Source organism: Saccopteryx bilineata, chromosome 1 (assembly GCF_036850765.1).
Source record: "Saccopteryx bilineata isolate mSacBil1 chromosome 1, mSacBil1_pri_phased_curated, whole genome shotgun sequence".
Lineage (NCBI taxonomy): Eukaryota > Metazoa > Chordata > Mammalia > Chiroptera > Emballonuridae > Saccopteryx > Saccopteryx bilineata.
In genome coordinates, this window is record NC_089490.1 from 134,910,763 (window position 1) to 134,930,042 (window position 19,280).

Consider the following 19,280-nt stretch of genomic DNA (forward strand, 5'->3'; position numbering starts at 1 on the left):
TCTCTCTCTCTCTCTCTTTCCTTCTTGGCCCTGGGTGCTGAGGATGGCTCCTTGGCCTCGCCTCAAGCACTGAAATAGCTGGTTGCTGAGCTGGTGCAGTGGCCCCCAGATGGGCAGAGCATGGCCCTGTAGGGGGTTTGCCAGGTGGATTCTGGTCAGGACACATGCAGGAGTCTGTCTCTCTGCCTCCCCACCTCTCACTTCATAGAAATAAATGAAAAAATAAAGGTCTGCATACGACCAGACTGGAGGCAGGTGGGGCTCGATTCTGCCGAGACACATGTGCCCACAGCATGTTATCCATCCCACAGGTGCTGTTTGTCTTCTCTTCACCGGGATCATGCTTAAAGAGCGCATGCTCCTGTTCATCCTGATTTGCAGGGCTTAAAGGTTCAATGAAGTACTTGTTATCTCCTTGACGGAAGTAGCCCCTGAAAAACATAAGAATCCAGGCTTCTTTAAAAATATGACTCCATTCCTGTGCTAAATATTTAGAGACTCTAAAATGTTACCAATGCCAACACATTGCAAGCTCATGGCAATAGAATACAGTGTAACACTGCAGCTAAGGATCACCTTGGAGATGACCTAAACTCATTTCTAGGAGGAAATGGAACCTATTGGACAGAAGTGACTACTGCAATGTCATATAGCTAACTAGGTCAGAGCTGACACCAGAATGAAATTTCATGACCCTCGATCCAGTTTTCTTCCAATTGCCTTGCCTTGTCTGCTCACAGGGTGTACTAAAAATGAAAGAGATTTTGGAGTCTGATAAATAAGGGTTAAAGTTCTGGGTCTACCACTTATTAGGTAATCCATGGGAAATTACTTAAACTCACATAGCACCAGTTTCTCCATCAATAAAATGAGAATAATACCTATAATAGAATAGTTATAAAAATTGAAGGAGATAATATGTAAATCACATGATCAATGAATAATACCACTGAAGACCCAAGTTAAGATTCACTCAGCCAATATTTAGGGAGCACTCATTATTCGTCAGGCATTGGATTAAAGGCAGATGGTAAAAGAGTCATGGTCTCTCCTCTCATAGAGCTTATATTCAAATGAGGAAGATAGATGTAGATTAAATAATTACATTTGATCCAAAAATATATATATATAATTTTATGATATATATGTAATAGACATAATTACAGCAGATAGTTGCTAAGAAGAAAAAGCACAAGAACATACACTAGGGCAACTGGATTATATGCACATAGAATTATAAGGCAAATGGGGATGTGGAGAGATAAAGTAGGTGGTTTACTGTATAAAGATCATGGTAGTTTGGACTAGAATGTGGCAGCAGAGAGAAAATGTAGAGAATAATCGCAGACAATATTTAAAACATATCATCAATAGGGCTTGATAATGAATTGAAATGGGTAGTTGAGAGGCAATAAGTCATCAATGACCTAAGTTTCTGTATACTGTATGTGCTGCCTATGTGAGCACAAGAACCTATGTTTCTGTATTGGGCAAGTTGTTGGTTAACATACCATTCACTATGATAAGGGACACTGGAAAAATACCAGGTCTTGAAGAAAATCATAAGCTTGACTGAGATCTCATTAAAATATACAGATATAGAAGGGATATGGAGACATGAAAGAGAAAATTAGATAATCAAGTCTGGTCATCAGAAGTCTGCATATCTTATTGCTGATAGATATAGAGGAGTCCTTAGCATAGAGAAAAGTTAAAAAGGAACTTCCATTCCCTAAAGGTCCTGACTTTAAAATTGGGACTCAAAAACCTGTATTTTGAAAACAAGCATATAATCAAGCTAAAGCAAGTCAGAAAGCAATTCAGGTGTGTAATTTATAAATTGCAATAAACAGGAGCCATGTTTCCTTAATTTTAAAATGTTTAACCCTTAGAATTTATATACATCTGTAGTGTAATTAATAATATATGAGGTTTTTCAGGTTTATTACATATACACATCATTATCATCATCATCATCATCATCAAAGATAGATACAAACCATTCATGAAATCTTACCTTAATCCGCTACATGTGCTGATGCTAGCTTCAAAAATTTTTTCATTAATGATGTGTCCTTGGTAATAACAGTCATCCTAAAGAAAAGATAAAAGAGGTTTTATAAAAAGAAGTGTGCATGTTTTTTAGACACATTGTTAAATTTAAAGTTGAAACCTTTAAATAGGATCTATAATGTTTTTTAATCATTTTATGCTGAATAACAGTCAACTTAGAGGAATTAAAAACATTTTAAAGTTTTTTTGTGGTTAAAATCTTTAGCCTGAGCATGCAGTAGCACAATGGATAAAGCATTGGCCTGGGACTCAGAGGATCCAGGTTCAAAACCCCCAGGTTGCTTGAGCGTGGGCTCACCAGCTTGAGCACAAAGTCGCTGGCTTGAGCCCAAGGTCGCTGGCTTGAGCAAGGGATCACGGGCTTAGCTGGAGCCCCCCAGCTAAGACACGTATGAGAAAGCAATCAGTGAACAATTAAGGTGCCACAACAAAGAATTGATGCTTCTCATCTCTCTCCCTTCCTGTCTGTCTGTCCCTTTTTGTCCCTCTCTCTTTGTCTCTCTAGCTAAAAAAACAAACAAAAAAAATCTTTAATGTTTAACTGATGATCCCAAATGCTAACAGAGTGTTAACTAAATGTTGGTATAAATGCTGGTGTTGCAAAAAAAAGAAAATTAAAAATTAAAAAAAAATAAATAAATAAAATAAAAATAAAAAGACATTCTGGAAGAAACAAACTTAGATGTATGTTTAAAACCTGAGCTCCCAAAACATCAAACATTTATTCCCTTCCTTGACCAGTTGCTTATTAGTTTTCTTCTAACAACTATGGGCTTTTCCAGTAAATATGGTACTCAAATTGTGTTGTTATTTCTTAATTTATCTAAAGAGTTCTACTAGACTAATTGGATTAGTACAACACCCCCTGCCTCCATTTGGGACAAAATGCCCAATCTTAACCCTTTTTCCAGTGTATGTACTTCTATCAAGGATACCTTTCTACTTTTGGAAAGATAAGGTTATGGCTCATGTAAACCATGTGGTGCTGCAGAATTTTATAGAAGAAAGTGGGGGAAGGACTCATGAACCCTGGAAATGATGGCAATGATAGAATGTCTCTTGTGTTATTTCACACTGTCATTTTCTCTGAATAAGAGTCAAGCATGGAAATTATTTTATGAAAACAGAATTTTACAATTCTACCATTGAGGAAATAGTCTTGAGTTTAAGAGGCTACATTGTCTAGAGAGGTGAGTGGTATGAACTAAGAACCCCAGAGGTGTGTAATTCATCACTCTTCCAATGAAAATGAAATGCTTCTTCTGTCCACTCTCCTGTAGAACATCCTTGAAGGCTGGAAAGTGTTGCCATGGTCATCAAGGAATGACTTTATTTTTGTCAAACTCTCCAAATGACAGAGATTCAATTAAGAAATTATCACTAAATAAAGCATTAATGTTATAAATGCTGCTTCCCTTTCAGTATCTGTTCGGCAATAACACTATATTTTGGTGTGTGGGTCATACCTCAATTAACAATAAAATTTAGGATACTCCATTTTACCATGATCTGTGGGCTGGTGGTGACCTCCTTCCCATTGGAGTTGTAATGTGTTTCTGTGTAACCTGGTGCAAGGAGATCTCTAGAGGTAAAAAAATAAAAATAAAAAGTCATGGTTACTCACGTTAATTGCAAAATCAGTGACCAAAGCGAGAGCTTTTACTGGGTATGCAGTAAAGTTTTAATTTCCAAGGTCCTCTTTCTAACCCAAGACAAGCCCAAGCATGAAAGGGATACTTAAAATGGAGAGACGGAGAGGGACAGGGACATTCGTGAGTGGTATGGAAAATGTTTGCTTTGTCATCAGACTCTTCTTCATTTGAGGAAGAAATGAAATTGAGAAAGGGAATTGTTGGTAAAAAATGACTGAAAAGAGCAATATTCGTTACCAGTTAAGATAATTGTCCTTTCAGTTACTAGTTACTGTTCAAGCTTATTGAAAATCGACTTTCCTTTGGTAGGGGCCTTCTAGCACTTGCACTGAGCTTCTTCACATTCTTTCAATTACCCTCTAGAAACTAGGAAACTGAATATATTTTTAAAACAGGTAGAGAGAAGAGAAAAAGAAGTAACTACAATGTATTAAATGTCTCTATACTGGCTATTGGGCTAATATAATCTTTTTAACAATCTTACAAAGTAAATATTAATCTCTATTTTTCAGATGAGATTAAATAGTGCAAGTGGCATAGAATCACATTTATGTCTTCCTTAATCCCATACTTATGCTCTTTTTATTACACCACACTATTTCCAAACTCCAGTCAGTTGTGATGTTTTACAAAAGGTACTAGTGTATTTTTCTATCTTACTGTCCTATATAGAACAATTAAAGATTGAAAGAACTTTAAAGCACAAGTTAGGAAAAACTACTTCTGAAATAGTGTAGATAATGAACAATCAAGGTCTGGTAAGAGAGAGCTCAAGGCAGTGAAACTTGAAAAGAAATGTTGAATTTTGAGGAAGTGGCTGAAGAATAGGAAAGAATAAGAACCCAGTGTAACCTGAGAGGACAGGTTCACAGAGATCTGGGAAGAAAGGGCACTGGGCTTGGAGTCAGGAGAACCCAACTCTGGTTTTATCACTGACTGGTTCTTTGGCCCTAGAGTTTCTTTAACTTAAATCCAATGAAAATCATTGTAAATTGCTTTAAAATCTAATCTCTTGGTGTTAGAATAATAAAATAAAACAATGTAGGGGAAGAGTTAAAAATCTATAGCTATTTCCCTGGCTGGCTGGCTCAGCAGTAGAGCGTTGGCCTGGCGTGCAGGAGTCCTGGGTTTGATTCCCGGCCAGGGCGCACAGGAGAAGCACCCATCTGCTTCTTCACCCCTCCCCCTCTCCTTCCTCTCTGTCTCTCTCTTCCCCTCCCGCAGCCAAGGCTCCATTGGAGCAAAGTTTGCCCGGGTGCTGAGGATAGCTCCATGGCCTCTGCCTCAGGCGCTAGAATGGCTCTGGTTGCAACAGAGCGAGACCTCAAGATGGGCAGAGTATTGCCCCCTAGTGGGCATGCCGGGTGGATCCCGGTCGGGCGTATGTGGGAGTCTGTCTGACTGCCTCCCTGCTTCTAATTTAGGAAAAAAACAAAACAAAAAACTATAGCTTTTTCATAGAATTTGATAAAATGTCTGTCCCTCATTTAATATATATTTTATTGCTATAAGTATCAAATTACTAGTAAACTGTTGTTTTACCCAATGTGTTCTATGACTGCAGTAGGAATAAATATTCGTTGAACCTTTTGAGCCAGTTGAAAGCAAAAGTTGATTAGTCGAGGTTTATGTGATCCCTAAGTAATTAGACTCTATTAACCCCCTTCCCACATGCTAAACTGCTGTTGGTGAGGATTATATCAGAAGTACAGATACTTACTTTGATTTTTTCAAATGAAGCACTGAGATTTTTCCATTAACTATCATCTCATACTTCAATTCAGTTTCAAATTTTTCCTGCAAAAATGCACAAACATTTTCTGGTAACTAAAAACACACACAAATATTAATTTTGCTAGGTCCATCTGTTTAATTATTAGCAAGCAATGCCTGATTTTCTTTAACAGTAGTTTGTATAATACCAAAAGTCTGCTTCTGCTTTTTTTTAACAAATCAAATAACTTTGCCATCTGAATAAATTGAGACCTTCATATCCATTCATCTATCCACTCATCCATCTATCCATTCATTTATCCACCTATGAATTTTACATCTATTTATTTTTTTATTTTTTTATTATTATTTATTTATTCATTTTAGAGAAGAGAGGGAGAGACAGAGAGAGAGAGGAGAGACAGAGAGAGAGAAGGGGGGGAAGAGCTGGAAGCATCAACTCCCATATGTGCCTTGACCAGGCAAGCCCAGGGTTTCGAACCGGCGATCTCAGCCATTTCCAGGTCGACACTTTATCCACTGTGCCACCACAGGTCAGGCAAATTTTACATCTATTTCAATGTTGGTCATTTGCAAGATATGGCTCAGTTTTGGAAATTCAACTTGAAACAACAAAAATTGATACCTGTTGTCATTAAGTTTATAATTTCATAGAAAGACAGACAGTAAATGTGAGCTGTGTTTTATGGTAAGGGATATAAATATGGAAGCAATGTAAGATGTCTAACATCTTAAAGGAAGGATAGGCTTTCCTGAGAAAGTAATGTATAAGCTGAGGTATGAATTAGCCAGGTGAAGCAGGGTGGGAAAGTTATTTAAGAAGAAGAAATAGCATGCACACAGACCCAAAGACCTTTAAGCTCTCATTGATAATTTTTAGAGTAAGATCTTCTTAAGGCAGACTTGAGATCAGAATATGGGCAAAAACACAGGCATATGTACCCTAAGTGAGGGAGAAGTCATCAGGAAGAAAACATAGTCTCAGATATTCAGTAGGAGAAAAATATCACCTCTAGTGAATTATATGGAATAAGAGAACTGTTTCAAGTTTAGATTTATATATACAGGAAGAGCTATAGAGGACTATACAGAGTATTTTAAAGTTCTTATTTGGTACTGAGTTTTTACTTTTTCTTATAAAACTAGGCTATTAGTCAAGGTTACATCCAATATCTAAAAATTCAATGGGAAGTGCCAGGACTTTGTTATTAAAGAAATCTAAATATGGCAGACGACATGATTGAGCTCTTCTTACTATGGGCTGACTGCTTTTCCATTTGCAGTTGCACCTAAGGCCCAGCTTTTCTTCTCTCTTCCTTTTGCTGGCCAGAATAAGTACCTGAGCTCATCAGGGACAACAGTGAATTAAAACCTTCAGTCAGGGGTATTTGCAGAGATTTGTCATCTTCAAGGTCAGTTATTTTGTCCCATATATCCTTTTACTTATCAATTATTGGTATCTTCTCTGGATCAAAAGTCCATGACCATAAATATCTTATACTGTTGGCAAAGATTAGAAGAGGTTGCTATACTTTAGTTCATTTTCATGACTAACAAGAGGTAAAAGAAAATCCTGAGGGTGAACAATAAAATTCATGGGAAATCAATATAACCACTTATTTTTCAGGTTTAGGGAAGGCCAGATGAAATGAAAATATACGGTGGATACAAGATACAAGCTTCTAACCAGAAGAGCCTTCCAGATATATTAGCAATGGAATTTTAGTGAATCTTCACCTAAAATATTACTTAGAGGCTGATTTTGAAAATAATTGCTTTTGGAATGGGAGTTTTAGCTGACACTAGCATAGAGATTGTGGATGAAAAGAAACAGCAAAAAAGAAAAACAGTTTCTACAAAAGAGGATACACTGGGTGAGTTGTAATGGTACTTCTCAAATACAAGCTCACGGTGAAGAACAATGCCGCTAATAAGCGCTGTGTCCAAGCTATGCTCTGTCTCGGTTTGGAACCAGGGGTTAGGAGAGGAAAACAGCACCTTGATTTGGAGAGCATCCACTAGAAGGAAATGATGTGGAGTCTACCAAGTGTGTGTGTGAGTGCGCATGTGCGTGTGAGTGTGGATTAGGAAGGCATAGTCTTCCTGGTGGTCCTGAGTGTGGAGCAGACATGTGAGGTCAAGATGATGCCTATGGTAACACAGGGAATAGCAAAGAAAATCCTACAAGTCCCAGGGAAGATCTTAGTTCAAATCTTACCATAACACACAGAAAATGTGAGACTCCTAAAAATCGTAGTGTACCTAACTAAGGCTTGAAACTGTTCCTAAAAAGGGGAAGCATCATGTTGCCAGATATTTTAGTTTATGGCATGAGGCAAAAGCAAGATGGGTTTTGGCCTCTAAGAAAGTGTGTGAGCTGGAGGCCGAATTCTAGGAAGGGATAGTGACTGCCTTTTAAATGTACCTTCTCAACATTAGGGACAATTTTTGTTTGTTGAGTGATTATTTATGCAGCTATATAGGCAATGCACTCTAGTAATACTCCTTCATTCACGTGCCCACTTGTCTACTTATTCATTTGCTCATTTATTTAAATAATTAGTTTTCCTTATGCAACGCATATAAAAGCCAATCATGAGTATAACCTGTAATCAAGAATAAAACATCTAGTTTTATCTTGGTGTTTAGTGTTCCCTCCAAAAAGTTTTTCAAAGGGTAATTTAATTTTATTCCACCTCGAATTGTAACTCATATGGCTAGTCATGATGAAGTCAATAAATAGAGCCATGCTTTCAGCACAGCTGACAGGGAATGCTGGTGCCTGAGTCTTTGGTCCCACAGAGGGCACAGCTATGTAATAATAAGTATAAGAGTCTTCCTCTTTAGGAGGCCTTAAGACATGATTAATGTAGCCTGAGACCTAAGGGGCATCCACGGGATACAGAGACCCCCTTGCTCACAGGCATTATGAATTCCGGATGTCTCAAGTAATTATGCATTAGTTCTTTGCACAAGGAAGAGCTATAGTCTTAATACAAAAACCACATGAGCAGCTTCTGAGACCTTTGCTTATCTCAATAAGACAGTGTTTTTATTAGTCATAATCTGTACCTGAGCAAAAAGAGAATACTCTATGTTAAGGAAAAGAATGTGCCTGCTGCATGGCAGACAAAGATGTCACTAGCTTTCCTAAACTTAGGTCTGGTAGACAAGTGGGATATGGCAGGTCTAGGTAACTCTGACAGTGTAGGTTTGAAAGCTCAGGCATGTAGCAGCCTGGGGTCTTATATTTATAGGTGGGACAAGGGCTGGAATCAAAGAAAGGCTTCTCTGGTAGAGGTTTAAATGTTTACCAGAAAACAACAAAAGACACATGATGTGACCCTGGCTGGCTAGCTCAGCTGTAGAGCATCAGCCCGGAGTGTGGAAGTCCTGGATTCGATTCCCAGCCAGGGCACACAGGAGCACCCATCTGCTTTTCCACCCTTCGTCCTTTCCTCTCTCTCTATTTCTCTTTTCCCCTCCCACAGCCAAGGATCTATTGGAGCGAAGTTGGCCCAAATGCTGAGGATGGCTCCATAGTCTCCACCTCAGGCACTAGAATGACTCCAGTTGCAACACAGCAACACCCCAGATGGGCAGTGCATCGCCCCTGGTAGGCATGCCAGGTGAAACTCAGTCTGGCGATGTGGGAGTCTGCCTCTCTGCATCCCCATTTCTTACTTCAGAAAAAAATACAAAAAAAAAAGCCATGTAGTTTGATTTCTAGATAAAATTCAGGGCACCAGTTAAATTAGATTGTCAGGTAAACTGAATAATTTTTCAATATCAGAATGTCCCTTAAATATTTGAAAATACTTACAGTAAAAAAATTATTAATTGTTTATCTGACGTTCAAATATAACTGGGTAACCTATGTTTTCATTAGCTAAACCTATAGAACAGAGACTGAAGGGTGAGGGTGAAGAAGGGAGAGAGACTTTTCAAAGACTTATAAAATACTTTCTTTTATTGACTTTAACAGTTTCAAACCAAAAGAGAAAATTGCACACTCTCATAGAAACACACACACACACACATACACACACACACATTCACTCCACCACTACAATAAAATCAACATTAAAAAAAAAATCAAGAGCTAAGTGATACAACATTGACCAAGACTAAAGCATGACTTCAAGAAAGGGATCTATCACAAAGAATGTAAGATAAATGGGGTTTTACATATAGAGAGAACATTTTAAGTAGGAAGAACTCCATAAGAAAGGGCATACAAGTATGCAACCATAGTACTAAGAAAGGCCTTAAGAATGCCCAAGGTGACTAAAGGAAGTTTTGTTGAGAAGTAGAAAGATAAAAAAATGGCTTACTAAGCCACAGCATTAAGTACAAAGTGCCTTAAAGGTTAGTCATTGGAAGTGCCATGTGATGGGTTACACAGGATGGTATCATAGCATAATCTGGAATAGGAAGTTAATTAATTATAGCATCCTCCTTTGCTTTTTGTATCATTACCTCAAAATAGCCATATAAGGTGGGCATTACTATTATTATCTCAAATTTCACACAGAGAATTTGAAGTTCATGAGAGCCTAAATTCAAACAGGAGAATTAATAAACTAAAACATGCACATAAAAAGGCCATCTGAATTCAAATCCTTTATCCACTCACTATGGGTAAGGAAAACATCAGGTTCGTACAGTCAGTGGACAAAATAGTTGACTACAGAAATATGTCTTTGCAATAAATATCAGGCACATTGTATCAACTGCACTTGTCATTTCAAACACTTAACAAATTGATTAATCATCTAGCATGAGCTAATAACTACTTTACAGTATGTCATCAAAATAAATTGTTCACAAACTTAAATTTATTTTTACAGTTGTGAAGAACTCACTACACAACTGTAATGAAAACTCTGCACATGTATTTACATTGTTCTCTCAAATGTCCAGTGTAGGGGGATATCTGGCCTAGTCCAGCTGGGAAATATGAGCTCCCAGTCAGTTGCATCTTACAATACATAGGTGCAAGTTATTATTTAGGTCTCATTTACTTGGATTTTTCTGGATTCCTGCCAAAGAGTTTCAGGTGTAGGTAATTAGAAAATAGCTTTCCTCTTCTGACTATATGTCATTCCATTAAGTAGTAAGTACTATACAAACTTTAATAACTGCCTCTTAAAAAACTAGAGGTGTCATGTTTAATGAGAGTAATCAATCTTAATTTAATATGCATATAAGTATAGATTCATTCACAATATTTTATTTTCTCCTTCAGTTTTAATGTCCATGGTTTTGTCTGTCTGTGTTTATATAGATATAGAAATAATATTGTATCAAATTTCTTTGGAAACACACACAATAAATTATATATGACCTAAGAGTGTTAAATTGTACTGTCTGTGTGACCTTGGAAAGTTTATTTTAACTTTCAGAACCTTAATATGCAAAATAAAGCAGAATGTTGTGTTATTGTGAAGATTCATAAATATAACATAGATCAAAAAACAAATACAGCTAGTGATTCCAGATCCTGAGTGGGAACGGAGCGGAATTAAGAAATAGGCTTAGAGAAAAAGGAAGATGGGATCGAGAGGTCTCTGCAATGCTGATGGCAAGAACACAGCAGCCTCCACGCCCACTTCCTGCTTTATTTATAAGGCATAGTCAGGCAAATCAAAGAGATCTCTCATCACATTTCCAAGGCAACCCAAGAATTCTACCAAATGGCAAAAACCTCCACCATACATAACATGTTAACTTCACAAGACAAAGAATAAAAGAAACTTGCCTCCAGTCTTTCTGGGAGACATGGGGGGGCAGGATGAGTATAAACAATCCAGCACCATAGCAAAGTAGCCTTTAGCAACTTCACAGAACAAATGAGTTGGGGGGTTGGCCAGACTGTCAGCTTACTGCCACTTCCCCACACCTCTGTCCCCCAAAAATCTAAACTGCAAAGAACCTGTTGGCTTTCAGTCCCCAAAATATGTGCATATGTATCTCATGTGTTTATATACTGTATGTATGTGTACTGTGTGTGTGTGTCTATAGATAGATAGATAGATAGATAGATAGATAGATAAATATATACATTCAAGACTTTTTGTCTTTGTTGAACCGAAAGCTGTACCTGTTGATCTGACTTCTTAGCCTCTGTTTTGTACAACAGTTGAAGTCTTCTGGGATAAACCACTTCATACTTCTTTTCTACAGGGAGTTCTTTTACAGCATTCACTGGCAAAAAAAAGAAAAAAGAGTTGAGTTAGCTAAGCAGGACTAATACAGGGGGGTCAGAACTGCTCGCCCTTACTGCATTTCTGATGAATGGAGTCATGCATGGAGGTTCTGAGTTGAGTCAGAGTTATTAAAGAGCAGACTCCAGAAGAGACCCACAAAATCAGAGATCCACTCTTCCCTTCAAATCTTTATTTTAACCTATGCCTTCAAATGATTACTACTGCAAATACTTCTTTTGTTGTGTTGGATGGAGCCCCTGCAGACAAATAGAGCAAGCAGGTGGAAACCAGCAGACGAAGCAGAGGCCAAGCAAATCCTCGAAGAAGCTAAATCAGTGTCATCATAGTTGAGCTGAAACACCCTCAAGACTACAGTGTTAGAAAAATGAAATAACTAATGGTGCCACTTCAGAGTCTAATATATTTCCTGGGATTTTCTGACAGTAGTGTTTTACATACTGTGAAAGAAACTAAGTCAGTAAGTGAAGGCTCCAACACCAGCCCCATAGAATGCACTGACTTTCTGCAAGACAGACAAACCTTTATTTCTGCAATCAACAATCAACACATAAAAAATATTTTAAACAATTAGAAAAGCAGACAAATCGAACACTATTGCTAACCCAGAATGAAATTTCTGAGCCTGCTGTTAACAAAAAGAGAATGGAGAAGTTATCTCACCCAACCTCTTATCTGCATTTTGAATTCTCATCTCAACATTGTATCTAGAAGTTATTTGTGAGAGGCATTTAGTTTTTCCAAAGTGAACAACGGAATTTCTATTTTCTTCCTTTTATTTGCCCACATGGTCCAGTCCCTGCCTGTACAGAGCAGAGCCTGAGGAATGCCAGAAGGCCAGCTCTCTGGCTGATGAACAAGCTGCCTGTTCACACAGAACATGGACGCCACAGGAGCCAGGACCTGGTCGGCCACTGTCTAACACTGTGACTACAAAGGCTCTCTAAAGGGAAACCTAGCTCATGACAGTGCTCAACCCTATATCCGATGATAATATAAATTTATGTTACTATGGTTATGTTCTTTTGACAACTGAGTATTTTTGTTAGTCACCTTGGAGGAGTGTATACTCATCCCAATATGCTCCAAAGAATGAAGATTTATTTAAAAAAAAACTTCTTTAGAAATAAAAGCAGAAATTTTCAAAATTCCAGGTGATATCAATTTTCTTCTATTATTTTGGGATGGCTTTATTGCATTTGATTATTCAGCAGCCATTTATATCTAACACTGAAAGATAGAAAAAGTGATTTTAAATTTTCATAAAACAGCCTGACCAGGTGATGGCTCAGTGGATACAGCATTGGACTGGAACGCGGAGGACCCAGGTTCGAAGCCCCAAGGTTGCCAGCTTGAACGTGGGCTCATCCAGCACGGGTTCAACAACTTGAGCGTAGGGTCACTGGCTTGAGCATGGGATCATACACATGACCCCAGGGTCGCTGGTTAAAGCCCAACATAACTGGCTTGAAGCCCAAGGTCGCTGGCTTGAGCCCAAGTTCACTGGCTTGAGCAAGGAGTCACTTGCTCTGCTGTAGACCCCTGGTCAAGGCACATATGAGAAAGCAATCAATGAACAACTAAGGAGACTAAGAAGCTGAAATGAAGAATTGATGCTTCTCATCTCTCTTCCTTCCTACCTGTCTGTCCCTATCTGCCTCTCTTGTCTCTATCACCAAAAAAACCAAATTTTTTTCTAAAAACACCTCAAATCAAAATAGAGTTTTAAATGATGGAACAGCTTCTCATTCAGCGACTTGAAGTTTACAATTAAAACAATTTCAAAAACACATAAAATCATGGCATCGCCCTGGCCGGTTGGCTCAGCGGTAGAGCGTCGGCCTAGCGTGCGGAGGACCCGGGTTCGATTCCCGGCCAGGGCACATAGGAGAAGCGCCCATTTGCTTCTCCACCCCTCCGCCGCGCTTTCCTCTCTGTCTCTCTCTTCCCCTCCCGCAGCCGAGGCTCCATTGGAGCAAAGATGGCCCGGGCGCTGGGGATGGCTCTGTGGCCTCTGCCTCAGGCGCTAGAGTGGCTCTGGTCACAATATGGCAACGCCCCGGAGGGGCAGAGCGTGGCCCCTGGTGGGCGTGCTGGGTGGATCCCGGTTGGGCGCATGCGGGAGTCTGTCTGACTGTCTCTCCCTGTTTCCAGCTTCAGAAAAATTAAAAAAAAAAAAAAAAAAAATCATGGCATCAATACTAGAACATCTTAATTTGGGGTTTAGTTTCGGATTTTCAGTTATTTAAAAAGAGAGGGCAGATTAAATTATCTCTGACCAGTTCAAGTTGTCTATGATTTTATGCAGATAAATACAGAATCCCCTATAATCCCTTCAAAGAGGCAATGATCATTTGGATAAAGTTCTAATCAGTTGTGATAAAATAAGTCTCATCACACAGTCACACTTCCAGAATTACATCACAAGTCCCCCAGTAACTTACTTCTTGCTGTTACAGAAGTAATCACTGGCGATCTTTTATCTTTATTTAATTAATGTGGGATAAAAGAAATAATAACATTAGTTATAAACGGTGCCCTGGCCAATTGGCTGAGCGATAGAGTGTCTGCCAGCATGTGGAAGTTCCTGGTTCAATTTCCCATTAGGGCACAAAGAAGAAGCAAATATCTGCCTCTCTATCCCTCCCCCCAATTTATCTCTCTCTTTTCCTTTCCCATAGCCATGGCTAGAATGATTCCAGCAAAGTTGGCCCCTGGGCACTGAGGATGGCTTCATGGCCTCCCCTCAAGTGTTCAAATAACTGTGTTGCCAAGCAACAGAGCAGTGACCCAGATAGGCAAAGCATACCCCGGTAGGAGCTTGCTGGGTGGACCCCAGTCAGGGCGCATGTGAGAGTCTCTTTCTGCCACCCTGCCTCTCAATAAGAAAGAAAGAAAGAAAGAAAGAAAGAAAGAAAGAAAGAAAGAAAGAAAGAAAGAAAGAAAGAAAGAAAGAAAGAAAGAAAGAAAGAAAGAAAGAAAAGAAGAGAGAGAGTAAGAAAGAAAGAAAAGTTGTCTTTCCATTGAGTGAAAAGTTTTATAATTATAATTATCTCAAAATAATAAGATGTCAAGAGGTTAGAAAATTACTTCTGCCAGAAATGAACTAAAGATATAAACACAGTTCTCTGTAGCCTTCTGTAACTCAGATGCCAGCAGGCGTACCACACAGCAAACATGCTGGCTGGGGAATTGCACCCAATCAGTGCCATTAGTCCTGTTAATACAGAGTTCATGAAGCCACATATTCACCAATGTTGCAAACAGAGTGACTCGTTTAAAAATGCTTTATGGAAAATGGTCTTCATACAGAATACACACCATTGTGACAGGAAATACTATCCAGGCTTCCCTCAAGTCATAAAATAATATTTACCCAACTGATTCTTTCAGTGAAAATATAAAGTAATAACACGTGCACATTCCCCATCCATAAGTGGTGAGTAAGGAACAGGCCAATCCAACCAACACGTTTTCTTTAATATATACACTGATCTCCATGCTTCTGGTTAGTATCTAAATTCTAATGTTTCATGAAATCCAAAATTAACAACTGACTTTCAAACATGGAGTTGAAATATGTAAATTAGTGGAGAAATTTATTTTCAGCTCTTTGATAGCGAAGCACTTCCAAATGGCCAACAAAATAATCAATAAAAAAATAAACCAGAATACTTTTTTAAAACTCTCACTATATGATTTCACACATAGGTGGGATATAAAACTAAAACTCACAGACATATAAGTGAAGTGGTTGCCAGAGGGAGGAGGAGTAAAGGGGACCAAATATATGGTGATGGAGTGTGTTTTGACTTTGGGGGATGGGCACACAACAGAATGGTTCACATACCATGGGCATGTATACCTGAAACCCATGTGTTCTTATTTACTAACGTCACCCCATTAAATTTAATTTCTAAATTTTGAAATTAAAAAAAAAAGCAATGAACAATTTCTAGCTCTTCTCAAACTCTTGCAACATAAGACATTCTCTAAAGAAAACAGACAGAATTTCTGTTGGTGGCCCTTACTTTTCTGAAACCAAGAAGGCCCCTGAAGGAGTGTGATTTGAGATATAACAAATTACACAGCAGTTAGAGAGACGCAGAAGACCTTAATATTGTTTGGCTCATTCATCCTTCAGGCTGATGGAGACAGTCCAGCCTCCTCCCCGCTGGATGGCACAGGTTACAATTAGTTTGAAGCCTGTGGAACAAACACACTAACTGCCATCCAAGGATCATTACAGATCCGAGCTGTAACACTATCTGTTTGTGCTAATTCATTGTAAAGCTTGCTTTCTCTCTCCCACAACACATATACACTGGATTAGTTTCCACTAACAAAGCTAGATCAACACAAAGAAATCTGCTATTTTGGTTTGGATTACATAATGACTTATGTTGATTACTTTTTAAAAAGTTAAAAGTTACCATTTTGCACATTAGTACATTTGTGCATAATATTGATGTTTTCATATATGTTCAAAGCTGTTTAGAGCAATGTCTTTCCAAACTGAGTACATGATATGAAGTCCTAATCGGGATTATATGATGATACTGACAAATTCTGGGATTCTCTGTGCCTCTTAAATTGCCTTCAGTTTCAAACTTCAAGTGAGAAAAGTGAGTACAAAGACTGAGAGAAAAATACATCCTTATTAAGCCTATCTTTTGGCTTTTAGAAGGAAACTATATGTACTCCTTAGGGTCTTATAGTCACCTTATAAGGGCAAGAAAGAATTACTATTTTGAAATAAAATAATTTCAAAAGTGCTAGAATATAATAAAGACCTTTTCCATTGTTAGTGCACTTAGTTTTTCATTCCCAATCACTGACACATCCTTTTAAATATTTTTTTTCCTATGATCCCTTACTATTTTTCTCAGGGGTTTATTTAGCTTGTTATAAACGGCTGGCCTGATTTTACCCCATTCATGTGTATGAGGACTAGACAAAGGTCATGGTTTGAAAAATGCATATTTATTCTTTGGGTGATGAGAACAATCAATCAAACAAACGAAGATAAGGAAAGGAAAATTGCTTTACTCTTACATTCTGGCTGGGAAATAAATCTATCGTAAACAATATCATGGATGAAGGAGAGTCTTGAAAACAGAATACGGTACAGAAAAAATGAGGGGAGATGCCTGCCCAAGGTGGAAAATAAGGTGGGCAGCTTTCTGTCCATCCCCCCGTTCTCACAAGAGCCACTTTTCAGAACTTCTGTCTTCACCACCAAGTACTCAGAGATGTCACACTTTTAGGCATGGCTTCTAAGGAAATGGCTCTCTGGGTGCCATGAAGTTGTAGTGGAAGCAAACAGCCAGGAACAGAACTCGTTTGCATGCCCACTTTCACCAAGAAGGCTACACTGTGGACCAGTCCCAGTGCTGTGATTCTGTTCATGGATGCAGCTGGAGCTTTATGCTCTAGGATGAAGCTAAGACCCGAGTCTTAGGTTTTCAACCAAGTAAAGGCTCCCAAAGAGTTTTTAGTGATAATATGTTTGGAGACTATTGGAGAAAAATATTTTTATATAAGTTTGACTCAAAAAGTAGAAATTTTATAAGTCCATAACTTAAATGCCTAGCACAGTTCTATATTTAAAGATATTAAGTAAAACTTTCACCAAGTCTGTAAAACAAATTAGAAACCAGAGGAGAAAGAAAAAGTCACACCTAATAACAAAGAACTGAGTGAGTGCAAGGGGAAGGAGAAGCTTTTCTTCCCAGCCCTGTTCTTCTTGCTGATAATCAGTTCCCATTCCTAGGTCACAGCAAGCATTTTAAAGCCCAAGAAAAGGTTGACCAAGGAAGAATTCCCAGGTACTAAAGCTAATGTGGCTCTTTAAGCGCTAGAAATAGAAATGGCTAAGGAAATGTGTTATCTAATATAATTTAACCAAAATCTAACTGGAGAATTTATTAGAAATGAAGAGAGATGCTAAATATTATTTATTGAGAACTACGGTTCTTCTACTTTAAGTTCTTAAAAATTTGATATGACCAGAAAAATAAGTCAATGATTAAGTTAAGCTTAGCAACATTGTTTTGATCAAGTAATATCACAGTGTTTTACAAAGTGAAACTGGTCAAGTATTAATTTCTAATTAGTCATATTTGTTATCACCAGAAATGAAAAAAGTAAATATAAAAATGTGAGCTTAAAAGGTATAGGACAAGCCAATTGGTTGCAATAATCATAGCAAATACTTTCCAAAGCCTTCTGAACAATGATACCCGGTCAAATCAACCGCATATTTCCTGCTCTGAGAATGAAAAGGTGGACCCTGGCTAGTAGTGCAACAGAGCTTTGTCTTGGGCACTAAGGTCCCCAGCCTGAGCCCCGTCAAAGCACATACCAGAAGCAATCAATGAATGCACAACTAAGTGGAGCAATGAGTTGATGCTTCTCTCCTTCTCTCTCCTTTCCTTTCTCTCAAAAAAAAAAAAAAAAAAAAGACATCGTGGGTTTTGATGAATTTTGTTTTTTGACTCAAAGATCATATTAATTATTTAAATTATCCTGAATGAAATCTTCCATTTGATTTCCATATTCTCAGATCAGATATGTAAATATTGATTAAAGACACTGCCTTGCCTCTCATTTACATTGTATGTTTACATCAATTAACCACCCGCCTGTAAACAATACATTACAGCCTGCCTTAATAGTTAGTAAAATTTGCTAAACAAATACATTTGGAGAAGATGAACAGCAAGCAGTTCACTGATGTACTTAATAGAACCTAAAACAAGGTAAACACCTACCTGGAACTGAAGAAAGGAAGAAAACAGCCACCAGAAGAAGCCCTTGCAGCATCCTGGGCGATCCCAGGAGTGTGCTGTTGCCCTTCTCACTCACACAGTTGTGCCCTGCTTGGTCTTTCACTGCTACCTCTCAAGTGAGACAGAATAAAACTTCCAGACTCATTCTTGTCTCAGCTTAAGGAAGTGTTTACTGAAGGTGTTGCACAACCTTGAAGCTCCAGTCCTGCAACAATGGCACCAGCAGGCGGAAGTTCTGGCTGCCTCCTGGCTCTAAGTTCCTTTATCATAAGCTATGGTCTCTCTTTTATTCTTCCCCACATTCCCCACTCCAAAGTAGTGCATTTCCAATGTATTGCTATTGCCTAATAAGCCACCATGATATAATGGCTTCCATGTATCTTGATGAATGTATTTATTATGATCTGGATGCAGGTAAGGGCATTCCTGCTTTGAATTCACATTCCAACTTGTGTAATTCCTATATATTGTAATTTTTGAGATACTGGGAAATCTCTTTCCCTTTAATACATTCCTGATACCATTGTCACTGCATAGTTTATAGTGTCACTCTTACAAAACTTTCTTGATGTAGGTCTCAGCTCTCCATATGAGGAAACTGAAGCCCAGAGGTGTAAAGAAAGCCTCCCTAGGGACTGCAGCAATGTGTAGTTTTTGAAAGATTGTTCTGTGGCAGCACTCAACAAAGTTTCCCAGATCCTAGTTTCCTCATTAAGGGAGCACAGTTCACTGGGAAATCATTGTCAGGGATACTGGCTGAGGAGATTAATAGTAAAAGGGTCCTACAGTACCAAGGAGAAGGC

At 38.4% G+C, this 19,280-nt stretch overlaps 1 protein-coding gene across 3 annotated transcripts in view; it reads right to left on the reverse strand.

Annotated features, from left to right (window-relative positions):
• The window catches only part of ADAM28 (ADAM metallopeptidase domain 28), a 77,675-nt gene extending 59,071 nt beyond the window's left edge, over positions 1-18,604 (reverse strand). For all 3 annotated transcript variants that reach the window (XM_066267301.1, XM_066267293.1, XM_066267311.1), the window contains exons 1-6: positions 18,460-18,604; positions 11,563-11,666; positions 5,446-5,522; positions 3,577-3,655; positions 2,018-2,094; positions 239-431 (exon numbers count right to left, since the gene is read on the reverse strand). In XM_066267301.1, the coding sequence (XP_066123398.1) occupies positions 239-431; positions 2,018-2,094; positions 3,577-3,655; positions 5,446-5,522; positions 11,563-11,666; positions 18,460-18,511 (582 nt within the window). In that variant the 5' untranslated portion in view covers positions 18,512-18,604. The remainder of the gene's footprint in view (positions 1-238; positions 432-2,017; positions 2,095-3,576; positions 3,656-5,445; positions 5,523-11,562; positions 11,667-18,459) is intronic.
• Between the last annotated feature and the right edge of the window lie 676 nt (positions 18,605-19,280).